This window comes from Callorhinchus milii, unplaced genomic scaffold, assembly GCF_018977255.1.
Source record: "Callorhinchus milii isolate IMCB2004 unplaced genomic scaffold, IMCB_Cmil_1.0 Scaffold5, whole genome shotgun sequence".
Taxonomy (NCBI): Eukaryota; Metazoa; Chordata; class Chondrichthyes; order Chimaeriformes; family Callorhinchidae; genus Callorhinchus; species Callorhinchus milii.
This window is the reverse complement of record NW_024704746.1, coordinates 22,392,087-22,410,310: the sequence shown is the minus strand read 5'-3', so window position 1 is coordinate 22,410,310 and position 18,224 is coordinate 22,392,087. Positions and strand designations below refer to the sequence as shown.

At 38.3% G+C, this 18,224-nt stretch overlaps 1 protein-coding gene and 1 non-coding gene across 2 annotated transcripts in view; both read left to right on the top strand.

Annotated features, from left to right (window-relative positions):
- Window positions 1-18,224, top strand: part of mast2 (microtubule associated serine/threonine kinase 2) — a 126,444-nt gene that overhangs the window by 26,331 nt on the left and 81,889 nt on the right. The window contains exon 2 of the mRNA XM_042335834.1: window positions 15,464-15,495. Within this exon, the coding sequence (XP_042191768.1) occupies window positions 15,464-15,495 (32 nt within the window). The remainder of the gene's footprint in view (window positions 1-15,463; window positions 15,496-18,224) is intronic.
- On the top strand, window positions 12,302-12,373 carry trnat-ggu. The gene has a single exon. It is a non-coding gene; the product is annotated as a tRNA-Thr (tRNA).

The window sequence follows — 18,224 nt, the reverse complement described above, 5'->3', positions numbered from 1 at the left end:
TCTAATCCCCCCACTCCCGCCACAAAAAACCTCACTTGAAAGGCTACAACTTCATGAATGATTAATTGTTTAAAACATTTTTTTTGTTAAATCAATTTTTTAATCCCTTCGCTTATTTTCTTACCATTGGCACGGCAAAGCCTTTTAAGGTCAGATTCAGTGACTTGTTATTATTAAGAGCTTAATCAGTTCTGTTATAAGGGATAAGACATCTGGAGATTTGAGTCGCAGCATGGTCCACAGGCTTCAAACCTTGCAGTGCAGGCAGCATTCTTCTGTTTTTAAGCAGAAACAAATAGTAAACATTTAAACATGACGAAAGCTGTGAAAAACGCTCCCAGTAGCTTTTCAATTTAATCTTGCTTAAAGAACAGTCGACTTTTAAAGTGCAGAAAGAGGTACAATTAAGTGCTCCACTCACGGGATGTGGAAGAAGGGTCATTTGTAACTCAATTCAACTTTCAAATTGGACTCTGCGGTTCTCTGATGGACTGGAGCTGGGATGTGACCAAGGATGATGATAAAAATGGGCTGTTTTTTTCTGCTTTTGCAACAATGAATAGTTTTCTGAATCTTTCTCTCCTCTTATCACCCCACTACGAGCATATTATCTTTCATTTCTTTCCTAGCTGTCAGCAAAATGTACAGCAGCTGCCTCAAGATTCTTGTTGAGCTTTTGTAAATAAAAATCTGCTCTTAGTTTTGAACTCTTTCCCCTCGACATACACTGCAGTGTCTCATGCTGTTCCATGGATACAAGCTGGTTTGTGGTACCTCAGCCAAGTGACCGTGACTGTAGACACTGAGTGTTCGGAAACTTGTTCAGCTGTGAGGATGGAGGCAGCACAGCAGAGCCTGATCTTGTCTTCACACAATATCCACATAAGTACATCTTTCAGTGGAGATTCACCTCCAAGAACAGTCATCAGGTGAATTCCCTCTACCGACAGACAATTATACCGTATCTATTTATCTATTTTTATTTATTTACTTATTAATTAATTGATTGATTGATTAATTAAAAAAAGGCATCTGATCATTAAATTATCCAGCTTTTGAATTTCATTCCAAGGTGTGCATTTTTAAAAAAAGATTTAAAACCTATTTTGGAATCTATGGCAGTGTTTATGTTGTCAAAACCGTGATGATTATTTAATTGGAAGATGAAGAAGGAACGACTTGGAAGCGTACAGTAATCTGTAAGAAGAATTTTCTAAGATATCGCCTTTACCATGCTAATAAATGGTTTTGTGGGAGAGAGGGAAAACCAACTACATCTGATTCAAAACAAGAATATATTTAGTGGCAAACTGAGATGTTTTGATCACATTCTGGTAACTGACGTTTCTGCTTTGTTCACTATTCGAACAAGTAAACTAAGAAAACTCATGATCCAAGATGAACAACCAATATATTGACAGGACTCCTCCTAAAGTGGTATTTCTTACTCTTAGGAGGCATCAGGGATAGATGTGGCTCCTACAGAATGAAACAAACTGAGAAGTGGAGGTGTTGTCTGGCCTATTTTTATACACTCCTCAAATTGGCAGCTTGGAAGGGAATATAGTCATCCAGAGATCCGTTCCCCAATCGGTGTCCTGTGATTCTTGAATGTGAATAGTAGGTGAGGTTAATATTGGGCTGATCTGTGAGACTCTTTCCCCCCCCACCCATAGCAACTGAACAGACAGGCATATAAAAATAGCTGCTGAGAAGATGGCTGCTGATGTCTGTGGAACCATAGCAAACATCAATCAGTCAACTTCTTCAAGGGAGAAGTGGGGAAGAGGCTATTGTGTGGCATTGCAGCTGTAATAAACTACATTGCTTTGCTAAATCATGTTAAACATTTTACTGGACAAGTACTACTTCAGCCAAGTGCAAAACAGTTTAGCATTGAAATGAATTGCGAACAAATGCTTCAGTCTGATGTTTTGTAAGGGTACTATCTGTATCTGTCAGTGGATTAATTGAAAGGTTGTTCTGGCAATTGTGACTTTATATGCAGTCAAACTTCTTTCAGATTTGCTGGAGAATGCATGTTACAGTGCGTTTATAGACTGCCCAAGGTCTCCTACAATCTGAGTGACGGTAGCATTTTAACAAGGTCTAGAATTGCAGTTGCTGTTAAATCCTACATCTGGTTCCAGGCCTACATGTTAAATTCTAGATTTGGGAACCACTTGTACATTTTGTTCTGTTCATTGATTTGTACATTCCTGTAAACTGGAAGTTCGCTGACATCTGGTTCCTGGACAACTTGGGGCAAGTAGCTTTGGAACAACGATGTCTTGAATCTGAAGGGAGTCTCCAAATGTCCCCTCCGTTCCCCTGAATGTGCTGAAAGGATTCGTGGGTAGAACATTGCTGGCATTGGATGCCCTTTGTTTCTTGCCCAAGTAGCTGTTCTTCATTTGTGCGTCTGTACCGTGAAAATCCGCAAGCTATGAAGGGGCGGGGAGGGGGACAGGATCACAGTCAAACTCGATTCTACCCAATGACCGTGCAAATGCATTTTCCAGCAGGAGATATTCCCCCCAACCCCCCTCCCCTCCAACTCAGGGGCCAGTAAGGTCTGCTGTGCCTCAACTCAGCCTGCACAGAGCGGGGCTGAAAACCTGAGACCTTCCAGGTTTGTATGGCTTGGATCACATTGGGCAGTGACAGCTGAACAATTAGGGAGGGGAACGAGATCAAATAGCTTTCATTTAGGATTCAGCCTCTTTGCCAGAATCGTTGCCAGTTGCCTCAAGGCTGTGTATGTAGGTATCCGGATATTTGATCACTTTTTTTTTAAAAAAACTGTTTTTTTAGAAGAAAAAAAAGCATGTGTGTGTATGTATAAGAGTAGTTCTGACAGCCATGCAGGACATGGTGCTCAGTATTGCTGCCTTAAGTTGCAGCCTTGAAATTGCAATATACTGTGTTATCTGAAGCAGTACAACAAGAATGAAACAAGAATTATTCAAGTTTCTGCAAATGGTTGGAGCAAGCGTGCTGGCAGCTTTTACAGTATGAAAATAATACCCACTCCAAATTCTCCCAGACTTGTTAATCATTTATGTACAGTCCTTAATAAATGTTCATCAATAATTCAGAATGCAAATGATAATGTGGATTATACATACTGCTGCATTATAGTCTTTACTTCCCAGATTTAAAATGTGTTGGATTGTGTATTTATATTAGAATTCTTACTGTGGGAGAAGAGCCAGTCATCCATATCAACACTTACTTGTACCTTACTGCAAGAACCTGTGAGCCTGTCTCAGTACTTTGTACATTCATTCTGAGCTTTGTTTTAACAAATTTGTTTTACAAAGCAAGGACCAGCAGCTCTCTCGTGTCCCCTATTCATCATAAGAGAGGTTCAAGTAAAGGCGATTCTTCAGCCAAGGATATAATCTTATCCTTCCAGTATACAAGTTAAATTGGATAGATTACTTCAGAGTAAAACCATTTGAAGTTTAATCACTGTGGTTTAGCAAGAGCCAAAGCTTGGGATCCCTCGAGTGTGCATTGGGGGTACTGCTGGATTTTAACAGTGCAGTGGTAAAGCTATCCATTACTTGTCTAGCTCTTATGATTTTGGCTTGCAGGGTTTTCAGGAGTCAAGTGGGAAGATTTAATATCCCTAGTTACAGCATGGCCACAAAATATACAGTCAATTAACTTTACAATATAAAGTGATAGGCATTGAGACATCTCAAAGGCGTGATAAGGCATTATATTAAATGTAAGTATTATTATTATGGCTACAAACTAAATTCTGATCTTCCATTGTTAAAGAAGTTTGATGTAGAAAGTGTCCGGTTGCTACCCAATGTGCCTACTTGTTATCTATTCTGCTTTTGTTATTTTCGCCTCCACATTCTTGTCTAAGCTGTCAAATATGTTGTAACCTGCATCACAGGTGACATTTCAGGTTTCGAAGTTGAAGCATAAAATACCGTATGTGCAAATTTCATCATTACTTCCAAAATGTGGTTTAGTGTAGCTATGTTTCAGACGACCAAATGCAGGTCAGGATTCCACCTGGCACAACTGTAATACGTGATGATGATAATAAGCATTTGATGAAGCACCTATCATGTCTTTGAGACGTCTCAAAAAAAATGATAGGAATCTCTTTAAAATGCTTCTCTTTTAAAATCCTGGTGGCGTACATTAATTCATCTGAGCTGTTTCCCCTTATTGTTCATCGCATTACATGGGAACATAGTACATCACTGGAAAGGATCATTGCAGTCCATTTGGCTCTATATTGTGGGGCTTTTACAGTATGATGTTAGTATAAAGATGCACATTAATATTTATGTGCTTGAACCGGTTATGTATTCGAACAAAAGATTTATCTTTGCTGAATTACAACTGATGAAAGCTGAAAAGCTAGTTTTGTTATGACTGAAATCATTGGAAAAGGTACCACAGTAAAACTCCCAAGTTGCATCAGTCGGGACCATAAGATTTAATATGATTTATGCAAAGTCTGAATTGCAGGCAAACTATAAACCCTATAAAATCCAATTTAATCAACAATGTACACTGAGCATGCTTAATTCAATGGAGCAGATAAGTCCACAAGCAGTTCAAGTTCAATAATAATCCCTCCAAAACCAAAAACAACAATAAATTGGTCATTTTCAATCTACGACTGTTTGTGGGACATTGCTGTGCGCAATTGGCTGCCGCGTTCGCCCACAAATATACAGTCAATTCACTTTACAGTGTGTTCTGTGAAGCGCTTTGGGACGTCCTCCCGACGTGAAAAGCGCTATATCAAATGCAAGGATTATTATTATTAAGACAACATCTCCACATGTGCGCTTACCGGCAAGCATTGGAATTGCATTGAATCATGGAAAATCAAGTTCATCTGCACATGGGCCAATGGATCAAGACTATGTCTCCCGTGATTCAATCCGACTGGCAAGTGCGGGAGTAATGGAGGATAGTGGAGTGGCTTTCCGAGGTGATTAATAATTAATAGGAGGTGATTAATACGATGAGTGCAAATAAATCTAAATGGTTTTGATAGGAAACTGAATGGGACTCAGATGCAGGTACAACTTAGGTGATTGTACGATTTACAAAGATGAGACTTATGTGAGTTTTACTGTATATATCAGGGTTTGAAAATTTTAAAACATTTCTCCGTTCTCTCCTGAGACCTGAGCTGTAATGCAAGTCTCCTGTCTACTGGCTGTCAGGTTCGAACTAAAATTATTTCTTCAGCATCAGCCTAGCTTCAAAAAGGCAATGATCCACAGCATATTTTTATACTATCCATCTTTGTTGTATATAATAGTACTTTATTTTCTCAAACCCTTCTCCCCTGTATAACCATTCAGTCCTATCTACAGGTCACCAAAGAGATTTATAAATTGGGATCTTTACTAATTTTTAAAAAAATAAACTAAATGTTTAAAGCATTTCTTCTCTCCTCCCCCCCCGTCCCACTTTGTGAATTGAACTGTCAGTGATGATTAATGCAGGACTGTGTGAACAATCCAAAAAGTTTCAACTCTTCATTTGGAATTCAGCAAACTTTTTCCATTGGGATCTGAGGCAATTTTTGCATACTCCAATGGCAGAAGATTTGAAAATCATCTTCTCCAGCAGACAGTTAAAAATAACACTGCCTACTGATTCTGCTCAACACAAAATATTTTGACTTGTTTCAGGGTGGTGTCAGATTTCTTTGGGTATATAAATGACCTCTCACATATAAAAAAAAATCCCATTGTCTGTGCCAACACCTAATTTGTTGTTGGTTTCTTCCAATCTTATCTCATTTCCTTTCCTAAATGCATTGATTAGAATTGCCACCTCTGTAATGAGGGGGAGGGAGAAAAGGAGACTTTAAAGGGGTTATGTCAAAAGTCAGACTATTTTGTCATCTTTGTCCAGAGTTAAACTAATGTTTAGGTGTTGCAGTTGGCAGGCATTTAAAATTATGGCTAAAAAAACAAAATGTTGTTTCCTTTCATTCTAGAGTTGCCTACGTTTTCAACAGTTAAGGCTGTAATAAAGTATAGGTTTCGTAAGCACAAATGCTTTATTATTGATTTATGTATTTATTTATTTTAAAAATTATCCTCTTGAGTTTTCACAAATTACATTTTTCGGATGCAAACTCTTCTCCTCTTGTAACCGTACCTTCCGAAGACTACTATTATTGTTATGACAGTGCGTAGCTGACCTTATGACAGGCAAGAACAAATTGCAGATTGCAGCAACCCAGCTTTGTCAGTTTTCGACTTCTATCACTCATGGAGGAATAGGAAATTGAATTGGTGAGAATTTGGTACAAATACAGCATTGGCGCCACGCTGATTAAATTGGTCGGCCGTATGCATCTGTAGCCATCGTGGAGTGTCAAAAGAATATTAATGCCTTCTCTACTTGCCCAAACTGCCACAGAGGGTAATTCAATTTCCTCCTCCTGAATTAATTTTACGGCCTGAAGACAAGTTTGCTCTCTGGTTAAATGCTTTTGAGGACTGTCTGCAACTGAAACCTGAATATAATCTAGAGTATGGATGGCTGACTGTGACCGATTTTTTTGAACTGCAGTTTTCTTCTTTCCAGTAATTGTATCCTGATGTTCGGCTCTGCTGGGTCTTGCAGGAGGAAGGTTGTCATCCAAATGTTTTTTTTTCCTTTGAGGCGGTAGATTGATTGCTGTCTTGAACTTCCAACTGCAGCAACTTCCAACTACAACTGTTTAACTACTTTTTTTCTTAAACTTTCTACCTCCGCTCTGAGGCTGTACTTTCTCTGGCCTGGTATTTTCTTAGGTTGCCATATTGGCACAGTCTCACTTCCGTTTAAGTTGACCCAAATATTCATTTAAGTTCAACAAAACAATTTTAATCTTCTGTTTAGTTTTCATGTCAAAAAATGTGGGACTTTTAAAGTTAGCCAACTACTCCTAATGTGGGGCCACGAATGACAAACCTAAGACTTTCCTGACCTGTTCTGTATAAGTCAATACCAGACCGTGTGATGCATTAACCCACTGAGCCATAGACCACATCTGCCCATTAGTTTTCAGATTGATTTAATTTTGTTACCTACTGCAAAATTCTTTCTGATTATTATAATTGTAAGATGCGTTGTTGTACAGCAGCGTGTTTGATAGTATGGCTAAACAATAGATACCAATGTTAAACAAAGGTTCAAACATTTAATTTGTTTGTTTCAAAATCCTTTGAAGAGATGATGGCAGATTGCTTGCAAGGTGACTGAACAAAACCATAATATACAATTGGAGACTAGCATAGTTCTGTGTTTGCCATCGGCCCGTTTGTAAGATTCAAATTACCCTCTGTTGACGAGTATTGCTACTATAAATCTATGAGTTTATAAAAGTGTACAAAATGTTTGTATTGGAAAAATTCCAAATGGATCACAGTTCTATTTTGACATTGTCCCATAGTGACACAAAATTATTTCATGTGCGACATTGAAAAGGTAATGTTACTTATGTGGCCAAACTTGTCCATTAGTTATCAGGAGAATGTACAGCAGTGGTGTACAGCTTAATAAATTGAAGGTCATCATCTGTCTTATTCTATTAAATATCTGTTATATTAATGCTTCCTGCTTCCTTTTGCTAAAACGGGTTCACGTCCTGTTCATAGGAATAAGTACAGATTGAAGTGAAGAAATACTACATAGGACACAATGATTTGTGTGGTCCTTGGCAGAGGAAAGGGAAAGGTTTGAATTGTGGAGATGGATGAACATTAGTTGATTACCTTTGGGGTTCAGTGACCATCCACACAGAACCTTCATCCAGGAGATAGTGGATAACTTGCATCATCTGATAAGGTAGATTTTGTGACGTCTGTTGAGGAAATGGCTTTGATAGTCAAATTACCTTTTCTTGTTTTTTTTTCTTATGCTTCACAATTCAAAAGAGTTTGCTGTAATCATTAGCAAACCTACATATTTTTAAAAAAAACTCCCTCTGAAAACCATTCCCTTGAGGGTCACTAAACTATTCCCAACTCTTATCGCCCACTGCAACAAATTACAGCAATTAGGAAATTGAAAAGCTTTGCACCATAATTGATTCAAAGTTCCAGCATTCAGATTTTTTAAAAAAACTTTGCAATCTCTTCCGTTTCATGTTGTGAATCTAGTCTCTTCTAAAAACGCTCTGCAGTCATTTAGTGTTTTGTAGCAGTGTGTCATTTTATAGTTCATATCTAAAGAGAGATACCAGCGTTAAAACCTGAATTTGAAATAAATTTGGCAGTTTCTTCCAACAGCTGGCACTCGAGCAATACAAGTCAGTCTGATTTGTCCACGTGTTGGTACTCATTCTTGTTACTACAGTACTTATGCAATCAAATTCAACCAGTGTATCGTTAAATAAGTTATATTTTAAAGATTTTTAAAAGTTTTATTGTCTGTTTTTCTGTGTTTCAATAACATTGATGAATAGCTTGAGCTGTACTCTTGTATTTTGACCTTTGAACGTCTTAGGGTTGCAGACTTATAAAACACCACTGAGATTCCATTATCTTGTATGAAGTGGACAAAAAGATTAGAGTCATATAATATGTTGTCCACTCCTCTATTTGGTGACATTTGTAATAAACTTTATTTTTTATTGCCAAATAGATTTTTTTGGAACCGAACTTAATGGTTTTCCTCATTACACAAGATGGAATGAGTTTGATTTTAAAAGCTAAAAGAAACCTGCAGGAGGAAATTAAACAGGAAAATAAAAGTAATTGTAAGATCCTGCAAGTTCTGTCTATAAATTACATAGCGCTAAGAAATGAGCTGAAAGACTAGGCTATAATTGGATTCTTCGAAGTTGGTGCTCTCTCTACAGGATTGTAAAGTGACTTGTAAGCAGTTCCTATTCTGAAGGTTGCAGCTCCTTCATTGCAGATGAAATGATAACATGTGCTGTACTGATGAACTCCGTCACACAAGTTAAGTAAATGTTTTAAATTATCCCCAACTGTATTCAGTCTTGAATTTCTATGAAGCTAAATCTTCTTAAGAGTTTGTAGCTGGGGGCCTTTGCCCATACTAATTGGAAATCAGCAGTTTCTTGCTAAGCAAAATAAGAGCTGGATGGATTTGCAAGACCCTTTTATCTCATTTTAAAATTGTTCCACACCAGCTTGGACCTTTATAAATTACAGTAGTTCTTCTGATTTAGAATGATAGAAAACTACAGAATTTTCCGAAGTACTAAACTCTTTGTGCGTGGCTGGATTTATTACTGTACAGTTAAGTTAATTTTCAAGTAGATTTTGTTGATACTGCTGTATTTTGCGATACTTTGATTACCACAACCCACATGTCATTGAAAATCCAAATTGCTTTTCTACTCTGTCTCAATAATAGTTTGAATGCAAGTTAGCAAAGAAATGGTCAACAGGGACTAGGTGGAATATTGATTAATTCCAATATTTGCGCCAGCCAAGACCACATACACTTAATGGATGCAAGCATTTAGGGGATTAAATTACTGACCTTCAGAGTGAGTGCTTGAGAAGGTTCTCGATGTAATGTAGATAATGTATTTCTGAATCGACAGCTAAAGTGCTGGTTATCCAGATTAAACCAAAGCTCCAAACGTGATCGACGGCACTAGGTGCTGCAGATCACAGCATTTCAGAGCAGGGATATGGGGGAACGCCATTGAAATGCATAGCTGGCAAATCCCGTCAAATGGAACTCCCCTCACAATGTGGGCTACAAATAGCTCTCTGCATGTTTTAAGTGGATGTACTCATGATGGACCAGTCTTAATGTTCAATCTTTGGTTAATGATGTTAATGTTGCGTTAGCAAAAAAAAAAGAATAATCGTACATCATGTTTGGCAGCTGGGGAAATATGCTGTGCCTGGTCGAGTGTTTGAGACATAAGGTATATTAAAGCCTTAATGTCCTCTGTGATGCATCAACTTAATTTGGCTTCCTTTTAGATTTGGTTTTGCGCTGCACTTAGGCAGCGAATGATTGAAGGTTCTTGATTTGAGATAGGATTTACATTTTTAAAGATGACCAATATTTCAGTTATCCGGGTTCCTAATTGCACTTCTAATTGTGGATAGTCGTTCATACTCGGTAATCCAATTTTTTTTTAATCTTCCTTTGAGCAAGAGAACTAAGTACTGCATTCACATACTTCACCTGATTGGAATGCAGTGTCCAAGTAGAAGGTTTAGGAGTAATCTGCATACATTTATTTATATTATGGGTGAAGCTGCCCTTTGAACAACCAAATTTCTGCATGAAGTCTGGACCATTCTGTCCTGTGTATTTTTTAAAAAAAAAACAATTAGCAATTTCTTACATTCCTGTCTTAGTGTGGCTACTATAAAATTAAAATATGAATAGTTTTCTCATAAAGCTTTCACACTGCCTATTGTTCTGTAGTTGTAAGCAGGGTCAGTGTTTGAAACATGTTGTACATGATACTTAAGAGAACGTAGCTGACAGTGGTAATGCTGTCATAAGTACTTATTCACTTACTCCTATCTCCACAATGCGTTACTCCATTCCCATCAGGCCATTGTAAAACAGTGCAGTTGCATCGTGTCTCATTTGGAAATTAATTAAACCATCTTGTTCTTAAAACGTTTTGATCATAAGGAATAATAATGCAAACTTTATTTTATTGATTATTATAAGTAATGGAAATTGTGCAGTGTTTCTCCACGGCAGTGTAAATGAATATCAATAGCAGTCTGCTGCGAAATATCAGTGCATCCTTTCATTTTTATGAAAGTATAACGCTCCTCTGGGAGGGGAGGGGGTAACGGTATCTCCTTGGACCTGAGCTGGCTAATGTGCGCTGATTCTAATGTGGCAAGTAGATCAACAGTGTACCCTAACTCAGTAAAGCCTTCTCCCAGTTTACTGTCATGGCATCAATCCCAAGTCTATGTCTATATATCTTCCAGATTCCATCTTTTTGTTTCCACACAGATGATCATGCTTTCACTGTAAAATTGTGTCCAGTAAATCATGTTCTTCAAGAGTAGAATTTCAGGGTCACAGTAAGCAACATGACAACAGTTTTAATAACTGAGTTCCGTCAACTTTTTCGATAGTTGGGATGACTCTTGGATTCGATCCCAGCTGTTTCGTTTTTGTTCTTGTACGCAATGAAACAAGACACCTGAGTAAAGGTGCAATCAAAAGGATTTATAATCACATTGGAAGAGCTGATTTAAGAACACCATCACGTGGCATCAGTTTTACAGGATCTTACAATTTCCAGGCAAGTCACAGACAAAAATAATTGTTCGTCTGGTCACGTCAATGTTTTTGTCTGTAAATTTGAAGAATAGAGTCATTGTTGGGTCCTTGTGCATCTCTGGTATTCATCAAAAGTCACTGAAACCTGGACATCTTGAATTCAATCTTATACTTTCGACATTGACCTGCAGTACATCAGACAGAAATTTGTCAGCCATTTGGGCTGGATTTCAGCAATGCATTAGCAGGAAAAGCTGTCTTTGGGGAAAAAGGTTATCAATGGGCCAATGAGTCAGATTGAGACCAACTCCAGACTGCATCATGGCACATGCAAATTTGTGAGCAACGTCCTTTTCATCTTTGCATTTCCTTATGTTTAATCATCTCAGTAAAAGCCATCTGTTTCCCATCTTATTTTGGTGAGTCTTAAATCTGTAATGCGGGTCTGGATTTTACACATGTTCAGTTGCTGCTGATTAATCGTATTGTTATGCAGCAAGGCTCGCAAATTATAGGTCTCTACCCTTTCAAATGGTTGAGGAAAATACCTGGATATTGAAGAGTACAATTACCTTCAGTTTTGCATCTGTGACAACATCTTTCACAGTGTTGTGGAAGCAGAGAGCTTGCCATGAGCTTGGCAAAGGAAGGATTACAAAGAGCTGCCTGTTCAACGAGTTTCTGGGTCAATCATGTGGGAAAGAGGGGAAGGAAATTATTTTGAAGTTGAAATACACCTAAGTTTGACAATCACCTCTTTGTTTAAGGGCCAAACGTTGGGCAAGTTTTCTTACTCCATACGCCTCTGTTGACCAAGCAGTAAAGTAGGAACCCGGTTGTTAGTCGATTGGCGGATCGGTTTTCCGGGGGAAATAATCCCTTTTTAAAAAAAATGCGGTCACTCAATCCACAACTGTTTGTGCAACACTGCTGTGCTTCGCCCACAAGTCAATTCACTTTGCAGTATATTCTGTGAAGTACTTTGAGGTGTTTAGAAGACATGATAAGTCACTATATCAAATGCAAGGATTACTATTATTTTGTTTAATCTCAAACGTGGAGGAGTCCTGTAGCTCAGTGGTTAGAGCGCTTGCCTGGTAAGTGAGAGACCTGGGTTCGATTCCCAGCAGAGCGAAACCTTGGGCAAGTTTCCTTACTCCACACGCCCAAAATAATCCCTCAAGAAAAAAAACAATAATAAATCGGTCACTTCAATCCACGACTATTTGTGGGACGCTGCTGTGCGCAATTGGCTACTGCGTTTTGCGCATAAATATACCGTCAATCCACTTTACAGTATATTCTGTGAAGCGCTTTGAGAAGTCTCGAAGATGTGAAAAGCACTATATCAAATGCAAGGATTATTATTATTGATATTAGGCTGCCGATGCGTGTATGGGGAAAGTTTTTAAATTGTAGGTTCGTGGTGGCTTATTTGTAAAGGCAAGGGTTAAATATCTGTTCTCCTGGTCCAAATACAGGGGAAATATAGCAGCAGTGCCATATAGTATCACATCGCTGAGATTTGTTGGGTGGGACCTATTTTTATTTCTGGAAACATTATCAATAGTTCGCCTGGGAAGCGATATTTCATGCCAGTCGAACAAGTGATGTTTGGAGCCAGGTGGTAACACGTGCTAAGCATCACGAAGCTATCGCTGCAGTCTTCCATGACAGACTTACACTTAAATGCAGAAGAAACTGCAGCACAATCTGACGTCTTGGAGACCATTTGCTCAGTCGTTTCGAAAGAAAAGTTGTGATGACACCAGTGTGATATATTCTGTTTACTGATTAGAAGCAATGATTTATACAATCTTACACATATAAACAGCCAGTCCGGTTTCTGAGCCTAGTGAGGCTGTGGCTAAACTAAAACAAAGCAAAGGAAACAGGTTAATTCTCATGGAAACTGTAAGTATTTTCAACTGAACCCGTTTTGAAACAAGCAGATGAAAATGTTGTGCCCTTCAGTTAAATTCATTAAACCCAACTGTTGAATAACAGCTTCCTGCTTAACTCAAGTCTTTGCTATTTCACAAGTCTTTGTATAGTCAGTACTTGCACATATGTCAGTCCTACCAGTAAATGTTTCTTGCTATTCAATGGACCCATGTAGTGGTGGGGTAAGGATTTTGTCCTAGTTATTGTTTAAATTGTATTCAGCGGGTTTTTTTTTGTTTGAAGGAAAGTTTTCAAGCTGAGTACCTGTTCCCCGTCAAGCAAGTCTATTCATTGTGAGAAGGATGTGTTCGCCTTCGCTGTTGTTAACCGGGTCTGAACCTTCATTAATATTGGTGTGAATTCAGCACCAGATTAGTAGTACGAAGCCAGAGCAGATTCAAATGTTGATAATTGGCAAGTCTCGAGCACACACTGTGGAAGGTGGTCTGATTATTGTGTTCATACAGTATTCTTTTCCTTTCTACGAGTAAGCATCTTTTCTCCATTTGATGCTTTTCCTCTTTTTCCAGCTGTCCCCCCCCACCCATTGTATAATTGAGATAGGGAACTATTCTTATCTCCAGGGATTAATAATTCAAACCAGAACAAATTTGGAGACTTTGCAGAGTAAGTAATGGAAAATACCAGAGTAGTACCTGTCTCTTGGTATCCTGTTTTCATTTTGTTCCACACAGTTTGTGGTTTAATTGGGTCCTTTGAGCAATACCTCACTATTAGTTTCCATGGCTTTACGGGTGGGAATGCACTGTCGGTGTTAACATAACAGCCGTGCCAGCGTCTCCTCACGTGTGCATGACAAGTGGCTCTGCCTCAGTCAACAGCCGAAGAGCTCTCGTTGAGAGATGTATTGTAAGCTCGGCAAATTGACTTGTAACCACACCAAATTAACAACCAGAGGTTCCATTGAAGACTGCCTGTAATCTTGCAGGATCCTTGTAAGTGCGTCAGTGTGTAAGCGAATGCATGATCTGGCTTCCTGCACTGATCTGGATCATTCCTGTTACAGGGCTGGGGGCCATGGTATCAACTGCAGAATAACACAATGCAATAGGACAGTGCTCAACAACAAAGGGAAAACGTTTGTAAATCTGTAGAAGCTCGGCGTCTGAAACGTGGGCATTGGGCAAGTTTTCTAGCTCTTCAAATTGATTTATTCCCTCGCCCCAGTCCAATAAGAACAGTTTACTCTTTTTTTTCCTCTAAAGAGAGCTTTGAGACATTCAACCTACATGAAACATCCTATACAAGTGCAAATTGTTGTTACTAGGTTACGGTGTGGACTGTTATTAATGTTTGAGGTTCGGCCATTAGTGCTGACAATTTGACAGGGGAGCGGGACATTCCGCGTGATGCCCATACAGCCTAATGATACCTTCCACAGCAGAGGCCACTGGATAGCAATCCGCAATTGTAACCCTGTCTGACTTCTCCCCCCACCCCCCTCAAACCTGACCCGGTGACGCTGAGGTTAATTGTGGCCCAATTGCTGCCTCGGCTGAGATCAGTAACTCAGCACAGATCAAGATTCCAACCTGAAACCTTCTGTTAGTTATCAACTGTTACTAAGCTGCCAAAAATTGTCCAGTTTTGTGAATACTTGGTTTTTGCAGCTGCTGCTTTTGTCTTGTGCCGCCTGTTATTGGGTTCACAGCTGTGTGTTCTCTGCCATCTTGTGGTAGGTTCACTGAATCGACTTGTTGGTGAATCTTGTTTGGTACGACACTGAAAATGACTATAAAAGGATCATTTCACACAGGCTTTTGTTTGCCTGCAGAGAAAAAAAAGCATCTGCAATAAGACCAACCTTTCACACAAAATACAAGTCAATTTTATTTTTACCAAATGAAAATCATTAAGTATTTTATGTTAGATTTGTAGTTTTTTTTTAAAAAAAAGCATAATTAAAGGAAATATTAGGCAAAAAGAATTGATGTGTATTCATTTTCTTCAATTTATTTGTTATAATTGAAAACATTTCCCTCCTCTCGTCACATTGTGAACTTTCTTTGGGGGAAATTGGGAAGTAATGTATCCTGTGTGTTGTTATTGGTGCGATTGCTAATATCAGTAGCTGCTCACAAAGAAAAGATCTTCAAATTAGGTAGAGTAAAGGAGGAGGGATACTGCAGAATTCTGTATGATTTTTAACACTAACTATAATAAAATAGTTTCTAAGTAGACAACATTGAGTTGAGGAAAAGTGTGCATTGGTGGATACATTTAAGTAAGATTAAATTGTGCTCTTCTCTTTTTTTAACAGAAAGAATTAAGTTTGCCAAGAAGAGGAAGTTTGTAAGTACCGACTAATAGTCAATTTTTTTATGTGAAATATGTGTGATGATTGCGGTAACATAATAATTTTATGTCACTCCCGACATTCAAGTTTGAGAACAAAATCTGTTTGTTTGATATGAAGGAGAGGATTTTCTATTTTTTGCTCATGATCCAATTCTTGTGGATTAAGTGTAATATAAAACAGCTGACTGTGATTTCTCATTCATTTGATTAATGGTGAAAATATCGAACCATCAAGAAATCGCGTTGAATTCATTAGTAGTTTTTCTCTTTTTTTAAAAAAAAAGTCATGTTGAAGAGAGTTCAGATATCTTGTAAGTAGAGGGGTTTCTGCCATTTTAGGATAGCGAGTCTTCCTATGAAGCAAGAAAAAAAAGAACCGTATATGCTATGTTCTGAAAGGTTTGTGCTGCACTCTTCTAAACATAATATGATTTCTGGGGATATGAATATTTTAGCATTTTTCTTTCCCCCACCCCACATTTTCATTTTGGTCGACTTTTCTGTCCTCTAAGTGTTGGTGAAGAAAATATTCATTGCCAGAGTTGGCATCAAACAATGCTGGGTATAATATGGGTTCTATGAAGAGTAAAGCTGTCTCTACAGTTTTACCAAGGTTCCTTAAAGGAACGTTTAAATCACATTGCTTATTTCCAAACATGCTGCCTCTATCCTATAAATGTTTTATACATACAAAACGGTTTGAGGATGATATTAAAATATTTGATATCCTCATAATATATTCTCTCCAGCTCACACCGTTTCTTGTAAGCAGCTTTCACCAGTTCAGTCTGATAGCCATTCTGATAGCCCATCAATCTCCTTTCCTGATACTTTAACACTTTCTGACGTTTACGTTGCATTGATTGACAACAATAGAGATTGCTGTTATAGCAATCGGAACTAAACTTCCTAATTTTATTTAAAATAAGCAAAAGTGTTACAGCTGCCTGGAAACCTCATCAACCCTGTGATGTGGAGTGAAGTCCTGGGTCTGTGATGTCAATCAACAGGAAGGACATTAATGTTTGTTTTTTACTGACTGCCACTCAAATTCTCCAGGGCATTTTTTTCTTTGGAGAGGAAAGGTGGGGGCAGTGCAGGAAAGAATTACCCATTAGTTGGTTCCACAATGCATTGCTTAGCCTTAACGTTTATTGATTAACAGTCGAACAGTGGAAAACATCCTCAAGCAAAAATAAAAAAATCAGCTTTGTGTTTATCGTGTTCATTGTTCAGTGGCCACAACTGAAGGAAGTAAGTAAGGAATTAAATTGGTTCGAAGAGGTAATCTTTGCAGTTGGACATGCAGACTGGAAATTGGCTGTGATTCCTCTCTTGCCCCCCTAGTTCAATAGACTCTCAACAGTCTGTATCGAGGCTCACACAAGAATAATGGCCATTAGAGAGAGGTACCAGGGGACATCCATGATAGCGAATTCACTCTTGAATGAAAGGAGGAGTCGAATGCCTTCAGAAAAGAGCAGAAAAAAACAGGGAGTAAATTGTTTGATGAGGCCCTTTTAAAATTTAAAGAACACCAAATATTTTTTCTCCCCACTGAGCAAATGCATTGGCCTGAGGATTCAAATACACAGATGGAACCAGATGGAAAGATAAAAATAAATGACTGTTTTAATTGTTCCATCTACAGTACCCAGTGGTTAAAGATAGTAGCTGAAATATGTAGTATTTCAATACTACCATGAGATCAATTTCATGGTTTGTATACTTCCTTCATGATATTCTTGACCTATGCCTCTTGACCACTGAGTTCTGGCTCTGTCATTAGGAAGAACCCTGGGGCAGAGTGAAAAAGGTCTGTGGTGTGTGTACACAGCCCACATGGCACTGAAACTGATTTCTGCTCTTAAAATACACATATATACTTAAAAGGCATGCAGTGAGAAAGGAAAGTCGCAGAATATTTGCAGTACAAATGGAGGCTATTAGCTCATTGTGTGTCTCCTAGCGCTATCTAGAATATGTCTACTCTCATCTCATTTCCCTGCTCTGTCCCGATAATCCTTTTATTATTCTAATATTTTTCCAATTGCCTTATAAATGGTGTTAAGCACCTCGAGTGCACAGTTATGTGGTCAGGCATTGCCTGTGGATAAAAGGAATTCTTGGAAGCTCACCTTTTCAGAAAGAGGCGTCTCTTATCTCCTATCCTTAATTTTCGATCAAATCTGATTCTCGTTACTTCCCCATCCTCTCCCCTGCAATGTCTTGTATATTGTGATTAACTGTGAAAGATTCTACCTGCTTAGAATACTTTGGTGAAAATTGTCAACTGTTAGAATTCTCTTGACGGAACAACATTTGAGAATCAAAACATTCTTGTGATGTGTTGTGAATGAGTAAACCTCTTGTTTTTTTTCTGGATCTTCTAGACCTGAGTTTGTTTTGTTTCACATTTAGAAAGTGGTGCACATTGCATCCTGTTGTGATATCGCACTACATTTTTCTTACTTTTTTGGGTAAGTGACAGATTATCGGAAAGAATAATGAATGGATTGAATAAATTAACTTTCCCTTACTGACGATTTGCATAATGAAAGCTAATTTCCAGCCATGGCTACCATCTCATGCTTTCATCTCAAAGTTCAAAGTCATTCTCTAATTTTTTTGCAGTCTTGGTAAAGTGTTTGCTTTTAGTCTCTCCTTTCAGTACCTCATTCATTATATTCCAAACTACATTATTCCTTTGGTAGCTTTTGCTT